Source organism: Vidua macroura, chromosome 1, assembly GCF_024509145.1.
Source record: "Vidua macroura isolate BioBank_ID:100142 chromosome 1, ASM2450914v1, whole genome shotgun sequence".
Lineage (NCBI taxonomy): Eukaryota > Metazoa > Chordata > Aves > Passeriformes > Viduidae > Vidua > Vidua macroura.
The window spans coordinates 87,457,651-87,472,363 of NC_071571.1; the positions used below are offsets into that span (position 1 = coordinate 87,457,651).

Below are 14,713 nucleotides of genomic sequence, written 5' to 3' on the forward strand. Positions count from 1 at the left end.
TTAACAACAAACAGAACCAGAAAACTCAGTCCCAGCCTTTCAGCTGCGGCACTTTCCCCTTTGGTGCAGTTACAGATTTAAACAAGATTTGGAGGGATGAGGGGATAAAATCATGATCACTGAAGACAGACCTGGAGGCAGCATGCCACTGTTTGAGAGACAGTGTATTAATGAGGTCCTTTGGTCTGTTGTCTTGTTAGTGGTAGGGGGTGGAGATCCATGAAGCAGCAAGGGTTATTGATGTGCTAAAAACTGCAGAAACACTTGGGAATGCTCATGTAGGAATTGGAGCTTCTTCCCATGAAAAGGCAGTGGGATTGATCACCCAAATGAAATGCATCTAAGCATACACATGCACATGGGCAACCAACAGGAGGAAGTGGAAGCCATTGTGCAGCAGGAAAACTATGACATACGGGGTTGGAAGTAGGTGATTAAGGTTCCTTCAACCCAAACCGTTCTATGATTTTGCGACAAGAGGAAATGGCCTCAAGTTCCACCTGCAGAGGTTTCAATTGGATATTACAAAAATTTCTTCACTGAAAGAGTGGCCAGGTGGTGGAACAGGCTCTCCAGTGAAGTGGTGGAATTGCCATCCTTGCAGAGTTCAAAAGACACGTGGATGTGGCATGGAGGAACATGATTTTGTGGTTAACATGAACTGGGTTGCCAGTGAGACTCGATGATCATAGAGGTCTTCTCCAGCCTCTGTTTGGCTGTCAGACTGGATTTTGTATCTAGTAGCACAACACATCTGGAGCTTACAATATTTGTGAGCTTGGAAGCAGTTACAGAAGACTCCAGTGCAGTGCCGCACATGAAGGTCTCAGCAGTGTGTTCAGCTGGAGTCACAGATGTCCATTTTTATGCTTCTGGGCTGGATTTTCTGAGCAGATGGTCACTTAACCCTAGTGGTTAGGCAGGACAACCCTCTACATTCACTTGCCCTTTGGTAAATATTGTCTTGTTCTTCTGCCCTGGGAAGGCTTTTTTTCCTCATTATTTGTTATTTGACACTGAGTTATGTCATGGTAAGAGAGGAGCTCATGTTCCTTTCTAGCTCTTCTCCCAGCTTCTTTAGTTTTCCTTCTCGATCAGTAACTAATTTGTGTTCCTGCTCAATGAGTTAGCCAGAGTTTTGGGATGATTCATCCTAGATCTTCTATCGTGATGAGCACCCTGCAAATAATACCCAGAAAATTTCTTTTCTGACATAAGTCAAATCTGGCTCTTTTTAACAACAGCTGGAACAATTAATGGAAAACGTGAAGATTAGGGAAGACAGAAAAGAAATAAAGACAGTTTATTAATTTCTTCCTCCCTCCCTCTTAAGCATGATTGTGGGCAGATTTCTGCTTTCAGGTCTGGTCCTTGATTACCTCAGTACCTTTGTGGAAGCTGGCACAGGTTTCCAGTTCTCCTCCCACCCAGTGCCTACAAATGTTGTTCCTGCAGCCTCTGAGGCTGGTTACTGTCTGACCCTAAAAGCAGAATGCCAGAAAAATCTGTGACTTGGTTGACTGTACTTGCTCTCACTGCAGGACCCCAACTCTTGACTGACACATTCTGCACTGTCCCTTGGCTACATCTGTCTTCATAGGGGCTAATAAAAAAGCTCTTTCTTCCTTCTGTCTTCATCCAGAGGCTCAGAAACTCTACTTACAACTGTAAGGACAGAGAACAGTAATTTATATCCTAGATACACTTTGAAATTAACTTCTCTTTCTGTATTACATTTCAAAGGCTCTGTGCTAAAGCCCTCTGATCTTCTTCTATGTGTTCTAATAAATTTCACTGTGTTTGTTAGTTGTGTTGATATTGTTGTGAGCAAACATGGTCTAGGGAACATGGGTTTGGAATTGAGTAAACTACCAAAAAATTTTTCATACCTGCTCCCAACATATTGTTTGTTTTAGGGAAATCTTGTCTGAGGGCCTGAAAAATGGGAAGGCAATGTTAGAGGTATGTTAGAGAGAAAGACTGCTCTAATCTAATAGTCTGAATTTTGTTCTACAGCTTGATGACTGCACCCTGCAATTGTCTCATAATGGCACCTATCTGGATCTAGAGTCCACCCTAGCAGAGCAAAGAGATGAACTAGAAGGCTTCCAGGAGGATGCTGGGTAAGTAAAGGTTTATTAAATTTTTATAAATAGACTTGTGGTTAACTTCATATGTTCAGGTCAGCATAGGAAGAGAAAAGATATAACTCTTACCCTTGTATGCCTGTATGTCTGTCCCTTGTATGATTAAGAATTTTATGACATCTCTCTCTACATTCACTTTTACAGTTTCTCTAAAATATGACATACTGTAAAGAAACCTATGAATATGAGTGTCTTGATTAGTCTAGGAAGATTTTATAGTTCTTTGAAACTTGGTAAATGAGGATGGTTTGTTTGGAGAACTTTGAGATCTTTCTTATGATATTGGTCATGTAGAGGATTGTATTGTGGTGGTATTCCAGAAGTTATAAACTCAGTTTATTTTACCTTGATAAGTTAAGTCCTCCATTTATATTTTTGAAGAAAAGACCTGTATTGGTTTATTTTTTTACTCCTGGAATTGATTGAGCCAAATCAAGGGATGGGGGTGCATGTTGTTTTTTGAATATTCTCCTCTCCTACTTTTTTTTTTTTTCTTATTTAGTTATTGCTGACACACATGAATTGCTATGACACAGTTTCCATATTCATCTCTTTGAGAACTGAAAGTGAAAGCAGAAGTTAGCATCAGTGTGTGTTTGTGTAAATGCACATAGGAGATTTGCTTTTTTGAAGAATTTTCCTTTTCTGGATCTTTCAGGTGATTGTCTTACTTAAGATGCAAAATGAAGAGAAAGTCTAGATCTATTTTTGTCTTTCTAGTTACTATGTTGGACTGGATAGTTGTGATTATTTTATGGGTGTGTTTAACTGAATTTTAAATTGGTCAGAGTTTGTTAACAGTAGGAAATCCAACCCTTGTGCTTATATTCCTTCTTCACTTCTGGTAGCTGTCTTGCCTTTGATGAATATGCCTTATAAATCTGAACTGTGCCTCTGAAGATTATTTTATATGGAGAAGAATTTTAAATATTTTCCAGATATTCATGTGTGTGCATTTGTGTATGTCTTATTCACATATACCAGTATGGGGCATGTTTTATAACCATTACAAGATAAAAAACTGTTCTGTTAGAAACTGGTTAGAAGATAGTTTGTCAATAGACAGAGTAGCCAATACAAGCTGAACTGAGCCTCCTTTCCTATGCAATAGGAGTGCTGATTGTAGAAATTTATATAGTCTTCAGTTTTGTGCATAGGTGATAAAAATCACTGCAAAGAACAGCAAGTTCGTATTTCCAACTAACTTTATAATGAGTTGAAAGCAAGTAGTTTAAAGGATTTTTTTTAGCAATACATTTTCAATTTGTCACATTTTTTCCCTTTCCATTGGTGTGTCTGTGCTAATTCTGGTAATTTTGACTTCACTACTTTTAACACTCCACAGGAGCAATTTGGCACTGCCAAGCAACGTGGCAAGTGAGAGACCATTTGGTGCTTTTCCTGCCAGACTTTGCTCTTGAAATAGCAAGCTACTGTTCACCTTGTTTTATTTTTATGCTTCTTTTGGGCATGTGAAATCAATGATATGAATTGTTTCTGAAACACAATTATAATTTTCTCTGTGGTGGCTATCCTGAGGGAAAAAAGCCCAATAAAACAAAAAAACATGGAACTGCTGCTTGAAGTCTTGTACTGGTGAGGATTCAGATGGGTTTCTGCATTTCATTTTTGTCCATGTTTTGTGAGAGAAGAAAAGATAAACAAGAAGCACCAGAGCTTTGGGAAGTATGTGGGATAAGCTTCTCTGTAGGCTTAACATTGTTATTTCATGGTAAATGCAGCTTATGTGATGTTATTCAGAAAAATGGAATATTCTAGACATAGGGGAGCAGATGCAGTCAGTAATGTCTTCCTTTGTCCTGTATTTCTAGCAAATTAAACTCCATTTTTGGGCCTTGCAGTTCTGAGACCAAAACACTGAGCTGGAGTGCTCCTGAGCTGGAGCTTCTGGCTGCAGACCTTGGGAGCTTAACAGCAGCTTGCTGTCTGGGAGGGACTTGCTGGAGAAACCATTTAGTCTCTCTCTTTTTCTGTCTGGGTCATTTCAAGGTCCTGTTCTTAATCTTCAAAGCTTTTAATTTTCTGAGATTAGGCTACCTCAGGACCTGCCTTTCTGCCATGCCAAAGCTGCTGTGCTCATCAGGGTCACTGAAGCTTGCTGAACTCTGAGTGAGGGCTTTAGTAGCTGGATATTCATGGAATTTTTAAAATTTTAGAACCTTAGCTGTGGAAACTCCAACTCAAAGTGGCCAGAATGTCCTGTAGTATGGGTGTTTGCAGCATCTTTTTGCCAAAAATTCCTGTTCATCCTGGGAAAAATGATGAAGATTTTCTTTTTAAACACTTTTGAAAGGAGACTTATAAATAAAACAAAACAAGCAGAAAGCAAAGTCTTAAAAATTTTGATTGGTTTGAGAGGCTGTAGGTATTTCTTTTCTCTGTGAGGAACTGAATTAGCATAGTGGAAAACATAAAGGTTTTTTCTTCAAAAGAAAACAAAAGAATGGTGGCTGTTGCTGGAAGTTTATAATGTGTATATTTAAATAACCTGTATAAGAAACATCTGCACTCCTGCAATTTCAAATGAATGCTGTTCTGTTACTGAATATAGTGAAAAGAGGCTTTTGGTAGTTGCTGTCCACTCCAGGAGAATGAAAACTTCTGTCTAGTGAAGGAGAAAAGCCAACACACATGGCCCTGTACCGCAGAGGGCTAACTAAAACATGGGTGGGGATTGGATGGCTTTCCGGTCCCCACAACTTCACCTGCTGCCATTTGCACCCTTGAGAATAGCTGTGGGGCTCAGGAGAATCAGATTGGTTTTATATGGGGGCTGATTTTAGTCAGTGGGAGCATGTAGGAAAACAACCTTTCTTTTAAAGTCTGGATTGTGTTCCTGGCTCACTTGCTTGTTGGGTTGCTTAGCTGTTGGGCTTTTCTCTCTTGCTTCCAACACAAGTTACCTTGTGGATGCTTCATTGTGTAGGGTAGTACACAATGGAGGTTGTTTAGGCAGGCTGGCTGCTTTAAGGTGTTGGTGACAGGTAAAGCTCCTTTCCTTGGCTTACCTGAGGTTTTACAGAGAAAGCAGGAATTGTCAAGAATATGATGTGTTTAAATTACCATATAATTGCTCAAACTCTCTTTGTGGATATGTCTTAACAGGCCCTCATGGTAGCCCACAAGGTAACACTGTCCTAAAATGCAGAACAAGAGTTTCTTCAGGCAGTATGCTATGAGCAATGAAAATTTCTTCATGGAATATGTTTTCAAGACTTCTGTTCAGCAGGGATTCTTTTAAAGCACTTCTGATAAATGGCTTCAGCACTAATGTTTTTGCATTCCTTCTAGACACCCTATCTCAAGCCATTTTGGCTGGGTGAGCCCCATGACAGAACTTTTCCCTCTTGATGGTGCTGTTCATTCTGGTCTTGATTCAGAATCTGTTGGAGACAGTGGAGTCTGGCAAGGATCTCTAATATTCTTTTCCTGCTTATGTACTGTATTTTTTCCCACTTTGCAAATAGCACAATTGTGAGAATGAAAACTTTTTGTCACTTGTTTACATAAGGATGTTGGAGATGCATTTGAAAGTTAATTTAGTTTTTATCTTAAAAATGGTATGGCTTATTTTTTGAAGCAGTACTGAAATCTAGCAGATTCTATGCTGATTTTGTATTAGTTTAAACAGAATGTGTTTGTTCATGGGTGGAAAATGCTCTCAACTTCTGATAGTTTTCTCTCTGTGTTTTGTCTATGTTTCTCAGTGCCAACAACAAGAAAAATAAGGGAGGTACCAGAGAAAGATTGTCATTGTGTTGCTACAAACAGGAGACTGTGACTGCTTATTGATATTATTTACTTATGTTGTCCACCCAAATATTTTGATTTCTGTGATATTTAGCTATAAGGTCTGATGAAATGCTGAATCTGAAAAAGGCAATTGATGGCCACAATTAAAAGCATGCAACAAAGCAAGAAAAAAAAAACACAAGAAAAACAACTCCCTAGAAACATCAAACTAAAACAACTCCCTAGAAACATCAAACTGGGCTGAGAGGTTGTGGTAATTTTTGGAGGGATAAGAATTTCTACAAGGTAGCAGTATTCCATTCTAAAATGTATCAGATTGAGATGTTGAGCCACATTTTGAAGTAAGTGTTTTGCTAAAACTTTACTGTTGCAAAATAAATGGTGATACAGATTAAAATTTCACATTCCTAAAGAAATACATTGGTTTTTATGGATGAGTAAGTTGATGCTGTTCTTAATTGCCTCACAAATATTGAGGACAATAACTATTACCACCTGTATTTTCAAAAATTTATGCAGCTTTTTTGCTTCTTAATACTGATACAATTTTGTTGTTTATATAAAAAATAATTAGGTAAAATATTGAAATTAATCTTTAGGTGGAATTGTAGTAATTCATTTTCATAGTTATCTTGCAATAACCATTGACATCAAAACTAAATAAAATTACTGGTCCCATATGGTTTCCCTGTTTAGAACAATTGGCAAGGCATCTCTGAGCATTCCTGCTTCCAGAGTGTGTAATTGAAATAATTACAAAAATGTGCATATATTTTGTAGGCCTGACAAAAGAGACATGTGACTTTGAGGGATGTGCTCTGAAAGCAGGATGGAGGCAATTAACAGTTGAAAGTTCCACCATGAAAATTATTCACCAGTTATGAGATTTCTTGTCAATGGATCACATTGACACAGCATCTTGCAAAGAAATGATTGATAAATTAAGGTTCCTACTAATAGTAAAATGCTACCTACTACTTTGTAGTTAATAAATGAATACTGATTTGTGAATATAAAATGTATTTAGAAAACAAGCATCTTCAAAATAATAACTAACTTTAATAAATTTTATTGCAGGCCAAGGCTTGTTTTCTTACATAGTTTCAGCTTTAAAGCTGGCTTGATGATATAAAAGTATATCTCTTCTGCATATATTGAGGTCAGAGACTGCAGGCCACTTTGCTCACACCAAAAAACTCAAAATGCAAAGTCTATGCAAGCTTTTGAAAAGAACTTGTGGTGCCCTGTTTTGGTGTGTGCTGTCTAGGAGAGGTCTGGAGTCTGACAGTAAGCACAGAAATTACAGGGATCAAAACTTACTGTGTGTAGTAGAAGTCTGGGATGTCAGATGGGGGTGCAGTCTGTGCACCTTACAGCTTCTTTCCAGTCTAGATGGAGAACCTTCAGAAAAGAAGCCTACCAAAAAACAGTTGCAATGCTGGATAGTGTTAACTTTCACTGATGTGCTAACATGTCCTTCAAAGGGAAGTGCTCTTCTCCAAGTGCCCCAGTCTTGGAAACTGTACTGCATCCTTCTGACTGCGCAGGAACCAGCATCCATAGTAGTGGCTCCCCTGGCTTAGACAAGGAGGCTTCTTGAAGGAGGCTTCATGAGCTCTTTACTCTCTGTGTGATTTTGGTTTGGGGTGAGCAGGAGCCTGGATTTGGTAGACTTGACTGGGGCAGGTTGTGGGCAGTTGATACTTATGAAATGTCAAGGGGCACAGTGCTCTTGAGCCATGTGCCTGAGAGCAGTGTCAAAAGCTCATGGTGGCTTTTTGGGTGTAAGATGGCAAATACCAAGTTCTGAAATGTTCTGTGGTCTGGTTTTGCCCTATGGGTTTTTTTGATGGCTGTTTTTTTTGGTGAGGGTGTGTAAATGTTGGGGTGTTTAAGAGCTTGACTCATTATTTCACAGCTTTTGTTTCTCAATACTTCAGCAGCTGTGTCTCTTTCTCTCCCACTTTGCCCCAGAGTTTACTGTTGTAAAGGGAAAAATCTACATCTGTACCAAGGTACCTGTGAAAACATTTGAAGATTTGCTATTTTTGAATTTAGTGATCACTGCTGGCAAATGAATGCAATACGAGTGCTTTTATTGAAAAATAATTTCCACTGTGAAATGTATTGCAAAAATACTGTTGTGCTTAGCTCTCTCCTAGCCCATTACATACCAAATAAAGTGCCAAACCAAAAAGCGTGTGAATAATTCTTACAGTTTTTGCTAGGACAACTTTTTTTAAAGATAGCCTAATTTGACATTCAAATTTGCATGTGAAAATAGCTGAGAAGTCCAGTATTTTTTGGTGGAAACTTAAATAAAAACAGCTTATGGGAACAGCTGATGCCAGATGTTCTATTTAAAACCATTTAATTTTAATAACATTGAAGCTGCTTAATGGCTGTGTTTGCACTCTGCCCTCCTCCTCGATGATGAGGCTGTAAGTTAAGTGAGTGGCTCTCGAGGCTTGGAAATGTGTTTCCCTTCAATTTGTGAGGAGGAAATCCCTTCCTCTCTCCATAAACAGATCATCTGTGAGGCTTCAGGTAGGGCTGCCAGAAAGTGCTGCAGGGCTGCTCTGAACTCCTGTTGTGAGCAGAACCACTGATTTGGAATCCAAACCTGGAACAGTACCAGCACCGTGGGCACTCACTGCTGGTCTGCTGGGGCAAACCTGTGTAGTATTGCCCAGAGTGTGTGGGCAGCTGAGGGAGTTTGTGCTGGGTAATTAATAAAAGCTGTCAATTAGCTACACTTCCTATTCCATGGCAACTGTTCCTTTATGTGCTCCTACCCGGTGGTAAACGCAAAGGTTTGTGTAAGCAAGCTCACGCTCGCTTTTCTCCCATGCACACCATTTGTCTGTGTGCTTGGTGTGTTGTGTGTGTTTATTTGGTTTACCCCTGACTAAACTAAGGTGGTAATCTGCTTCTGATAAAAATAAGTGTCTCCAATTTAACCTCCAGTTGTGAGCTAACAGCTTAAATGGCCGCAAATCTGTGACTAACCCAGGATCTCCAGTAATGAAGCCATGAAAATTAGTGAATACTGCCAGGGTTAAGACCACAGCAGTACAGCAAAACAGTAGTTTATTTCACATTTACTGCTCAGTAATTGTGCTCGCTAGCAAAAGCATTGATGGCCCAACAATAAATATAAAGCCCATTTCCGAAGTGGAATTAATATGGAGAAATAATTGGTCTGTGAACAGTGTTTTATATTTAAAAATTTGTATGTCAAGTTAGGAGGAAGCCCTTGCCAAATATGATGCTAATGGAAAACTTCCAAAAGAAGAAAGAGACACAAAATAGTATATTGATCAGTGCAAAGTAGGCTTTATTTTTATGTACTTACATAATCATATGTGTGTTCTACTGCAAGGTATGACAGCTTTTAAATATTACTTGCTGAGTCTGGTTAAAATGGTCACATTTTAATAAATGGTCACATTTTGATAAAGCGTAAATGACCAATTAAGTGAGCATGACATTGCTTTGAAATGTGTTGTGCTGTTTTAGATATCTTCTTCACTTTATTATCTTTTTAGTATCATCAATTAAATAGGAAAATCATACAAGATTAGGGTTTTTCCCTTAAGGTGGTAGAGAATGATTTCTAATAAAATAGAAATGTTTATGAAAAGTTCTTAAAACTATTTTTTACAAATTGAGTAATTTAATTTTTTTTTAATTATGAAAAAATTAGATGCCTCTTTTGGAACTGTAAGTTAGATTAATGTCAGGTATCAGGGGTCTTTGTGAGAAAGCAAATTATTATTCAAGTGCTGTTTGTTTCTGCTCTGAAACTATGGAACTTCATTAGAAGTTGGTCACAAAATCAACAAATGGGTCAGGTTAGAAGGGACCACAGTGGGACTTCTGGTGCAAACTGCCTGCTCAAGCAGGGTCATCCCAGAGCCCATTGCACAGGATTGTGTCCAGCTGGTTCTTGAATATCTTCAAGGAAGGAGACTCCACAACCTCTCTGGGTAACCTGTTCCAGTACTTGGTGACCTGCACAGTAAAGAAGTTCTTTCTTATGTCCAAGTGAAATTTCCTGTGCATCAGTTTCTGCCCATTGCCTCTTGTCCTGTTGCTTGGTACCACTGAGCAGAGCTTGGATCCACCCTCTTGACACCTTTCCTTCAGATTCTGACAGACACTGATGAGATCCTCTCTCGGTTGTCTCCTGTGGAAGCTGAACAGCAGTCTCAGCCTTTCCCCATAAGAGACATGCTTCGGTCCCTTAATGATCATTGTAGCCACTGTTTTATGTGCTCCAGGAGCGCCATGTCTCTCTTGTCCTGAGGAGCCAAGAACTGGACACAGCACTCCAGATGTGGCCTGACCAGGACTGAGTAGAAGGGCAGGATCACCTCCTTTGACCTGCTACAATGCTCTTCCTAATGCACCCAGACCACTCGCAGTGGTCTGGAACCAAATCTGTGGGTCCCACAGTGTGGCTGGGAGCACTGGAGGGACTCTTTGCCTGAAGATGTGGAAACATCAAATGACTCAGCTGTTGGAGGTTAATTTATTTTACTTTCCTCCTTGCCCTTGTCCTGTAGGTTTCCAGTTCTTCTAACATTTTTCCCCAAAAGTCCAGATATTTCAAAGGCATCTGTTTCTCCAAGTGTGAAGAGGTTTTAAACTAAAATCCTCATGTAATGTGAACTTCAAGTACACATAGCAAAACCATATGACCAGAAATTACTTGGTGTAAAGATTCCTGGGAGGAATGTGCAGCCAGAGCTTGACAGTTACTGACAGCAGTGGGAAATATATAACCTAAGAACTGTAAAGCATTGGTCAAGTGATGTGTCATCTCTGAAGAAGAACATAATGCGAGGTTGACAAGAAGTGTGGAAACAACACTTTTGGTTTTGTGTTTTACCCAGAAACAATATTGTTAAAATAGCTCTTCTAATGCAATTCTCTTTACCTTTTTCCAACTCATGAAGTTTGTGTTTTCTTAATACAAAAATATAAGATGGAGATTTAATTGAAAATGCTATAAGTGTTTCACAAAATGACACAATAATCATCCCGCTGAAAACAATTATATGAGTTGAGCTTTTGCATTGGGAAGGGACACAGTTTTGCTCATGAATGACAGCTCTTGAAAAATGGTTATTTTCTGACTGTGAAGGCAGCAGTCAGCCCTCAAATATTTGAGGGGCTGTTGGAAGGTTTTTGTTTTAATGTGTGGAAATTGAGCCATTAACAACTGAGAAAGAGCCAGCATGATGATTCAGAAAGTACAGGGAGGAAGTGGGGAGGGAATTCTCATTTTCCAGCTTCTGAAGTTTGCTCACACATAAACTACTAAAAAGGACAAATGGAGCAAACATTTCCCCCATTTTCAACTCTTTGCCTTCCAGAGAATGTAAAAGTGATTCATTATCTTTTGGCAAAAATTGTTACATTGTGGTGAGGTACACAACGTAACGATTGCACCTTTTACCGACATATACTCAGACTACATTAGTAATAAATAATTTGGTGGTATTCATGTGGCTTATAATGCATACTTGGTGAATCCCTTGATTGTTTCACTCCACAGTTTCAAGTTTCTCATTTTCTTCCCCTTCCTCCTTCTATCCCATTTTGTTTCCATTTAGAAAGAGGGGGAAAGGAAAAGAAAGAAAAATAGCAACCCTGCCTAGTAAATGTACTTGTGAAGAGTTAGGGGGATGTAAAAGCCCAGCACCCTGTAGTGACAGTTGGTAGGTAGTCCTTATTTGCACAGTTGTACAGACAATGGTGTGTCAGCCAAGATGCTCTTCCACTCACTGGCATTCAGATGGTGGTGGTTTATAGGTTTTTAGTGGGAATGAGGCAGTTATTTGTTAAATCATGTTGACAAACACAGAATGCAATATTACAATAATCTGCAGGGAAAAAAACCCTGTACAAATCTAAGCATACTTTGTTCTTTTGTATACTGTTTCTTGCTGTAGTGATTGGCCAGATTTTGCCGTCCCAGTTTTTGCTTAGGGAATATGCTGTGATTATTTCTATTGGATTAGTAAAGATTTAATTATTTTTATGCTTTGTTTTTTTTTTTTTTTTTTTTTTTTTTTAATGCAGACTGAATGGACAGAGATGGTTGCTATCTGTTTATTTATTTTTGTCCAATCTTGTCAAATGATTGTTACTTTAGTAAATTTGTCATGATCCAGGAATGCTCTGAATAAAAGCACTCTGGAAAATAATTAGATGACTTGCAAGTGTATTACATGAACAGGATGCAGACACATTGTGATTTCACACTAATTTTTAAGATGGAAAAAATGAGGTAAGAGACAAAAGCCTACTGACTTCCTATGAGGATGAGTGTGTGTGTTTGCCTTGTACAGCTTGTCATGTACCAGAAGAGGTTGCTCGTGCTGTCATCCATTTGAAGGGTATTAGCATGTAAAAGACTTCTTTTTAATTATTGATATTATTTCCTGAGCTCCTCTGCTTCCATTATTCAATGGCAATAACATGAGCTTGAACATGACAGTTGGATCTTTGGATAATAATCACCTAAGAACTTCAAAAAGGTTACTTGTTTGGATAAGATTTTCAGATAAGTTTCAGGGAGATTCTTAATTCCACTCTCTGTGTACATGTGCACTCTCTCACTTTAAAAAGACTTGGCTTTTATGCAGCATTTTTTTTGAAGTGTCAGATTTTTTTTTCAATCTCTTCAATCTGCAGTTGATTGGAGAAGCATATCACGGTGAAATGGCAGTCAAACTGTATCTTAACAGCTTTGAAATCAAAGCCTAGGATTTATGCTGTCTGATTAATAGCAGGTTAAAAAACACATTCCTTATTGTATGTGTGTGCTGGCTTGCAGATCTTTTTCAGGGAAAACCTGATAGACTCAAGTGCTTGAACTCTGGCAAAAATTTCATCCTTTATGCATTCAACAAGGAACAGTTTGTTTTCCATTGCTGCTGCGGAGTACCTTAAACTGAAGCAACTGTGAGGCAATACCCCATTGCAGAAGCATTTTCCACTCCCTAGAAGGTGTGTGCAAGTGAAGATGGAAATGGATGGGTTCTGAAATGAAAAAGCAAAAGCCATTTGCAAAAGTAATGCACTCTAGAGCAAGTCTTTGAGTGCAAAGACTCAAAGTATGCCATACTTTGGTGGCATACTGTAGTGTAGGTTTCTTTTGTGGGAGTCAGTGATTCTTTGTTGAGCTCAGGACTTGCTGAATGCTGTTCTCATTAAGCTAATTCTGTTGGAAAATATAGATGTGGTTATTGGAGATGGTTAATGGTCCACGAAGAAACCTGAGTGCTATGAGAAGCTGTAACAAAACGTGAAGCATGTGTTGTGCATGTGTATTTTGAAAGCAGCATCTGTGGTAGATAGGTTTTCTTAATGGTTAGATTGTTACATCAGGCAGAATTAGCTGCAGAATTGTTATGGGGTAAATTGTCAGGTTAGGCTGATGTTAAATGCTGTCCAAGTCTGGAAATAGTTTCAGTGTTACCAGGTTGAAGTTAGTTTTCCATCCAACCTCTGCCCTCTTTGGGATAAATAGGCAACAGCTCATGGTATTAGTTTAGCTGGGTTCAGTAACCCGTTGTATTTGCTTTGGTAGTGGTTCTGAAGGATAATGAAAAAATCATCTGGTTATTTCAAGAGAGGCTTGGTGTCAGGTGAACGTATCCCTGGCTCATCTGATTCCATCTGGTTCAGAACTGGCCTTGCTGTGAGTAATTTATTGATACTGCACTTCATAGCAGTGTGAAAAACTAAGTACGGGGGGAGCTGGAGGCTGGGGGAGCAGCAAACCTTCCCATCTTATAACAATTAAATAATGAAAATACAGGTTACCTATACTGTTTGCCGGTATATGATTTTATTTTCCATTCTTTTCCTTGAATTGTTGAAACTTAGGAGGGCAAACCTGTAGGTTTTGTGTAGTTCCACAAGTTAAAAGCAGGCTGCAGCTGGGAACCGCTTGCTCTTTACAGTACTCCTCTAAAGTAGGATGAGGAAGAGCATCAGCTGTGCTGTTAGCCCAGTGCAGGGGGAAAGGTAGGGTCCATCCTCTGGACCCCCATTCTTACAATCCCTTTGCTGATACTGCCTGTTTGAATTGAAACTTTTAGTATTCATTTTCCACCACATCTAGGCTATCTTTCCAGCATCTTGGCTGGGATCTGAGGGAAAGGATACTCATTAGTTTAAATATCCAAACTTTTATGTGCACAAACAAACTACTTTGTAGTTTTCAAAGGTTTTGCATAATTTTCTAGCACAGCAAATGATTTTTCTCTCTGAGTTATCCTCAAGAATTATCTCTGTCTACAACTGACTGACAACACTAATCTTGATGGGTGAGATCCCTGCTTGGAACAGAGTACAATGAGAGTCATGGGAATATGGTACTTGAAAACTGCTCTGACGATAGGATATGGTTGCCTATTATAATCTATTTATTTATTTTTAAAAAATCCCAAAAAACCAGAGTCACCCTAACAAGATGCATCACTCTTAGTTACTGTGTTGCCATTATGAATGTGTGTAGCACTGCATGAAAGATTGAAATCCAGGTTTGCCTTCATGGGCAACGTTTTTTTAAGTGTACACACCCTGGCTAAGAGCAGAGCTTAGACACTCTCTTATCTACAGTAACTGAAAAGATCCAAATTAAAATTTCAGCTCACCAAAATCCAATTGTTGGTGAGCTAAAATCATGGCTTCTAACATCATTGGACTCAGCTTCTGCTTATGATGGTCTCTTCATGATTCAGATGTCTGTGACAGATTTTATTTTTTGAGCA

The 14,713-nt window shown here is 38.9% G+C and overlaps 1 protein-coding gene across 4 annotated transcripts in view; it reads left to right on the forward strand.

The window, feature by feature from the left end:
• FHOD3 (formin homology 2 domain containing 3) overlaps positions 1-14,713 on the forward strand; it is a 372,799-nt gene that overhangs the window by 35,169 nt on the left and 322,917 nt on the right. For all 4 annotated transcript variants that reach the window (XM_053980820.1, XM_053980827.1, XM_053980835.1 and 1 more), the window contains exon 2: positions 2,017-2,123. In XM_053980820.1, coding sequence (XP_053836795.1) covers positions 2,017-2,123 — 107 coding nt within the window. The remainder of the gene's footprint in view (positions 1-2,016; positions 2,124-14,713) is intronic.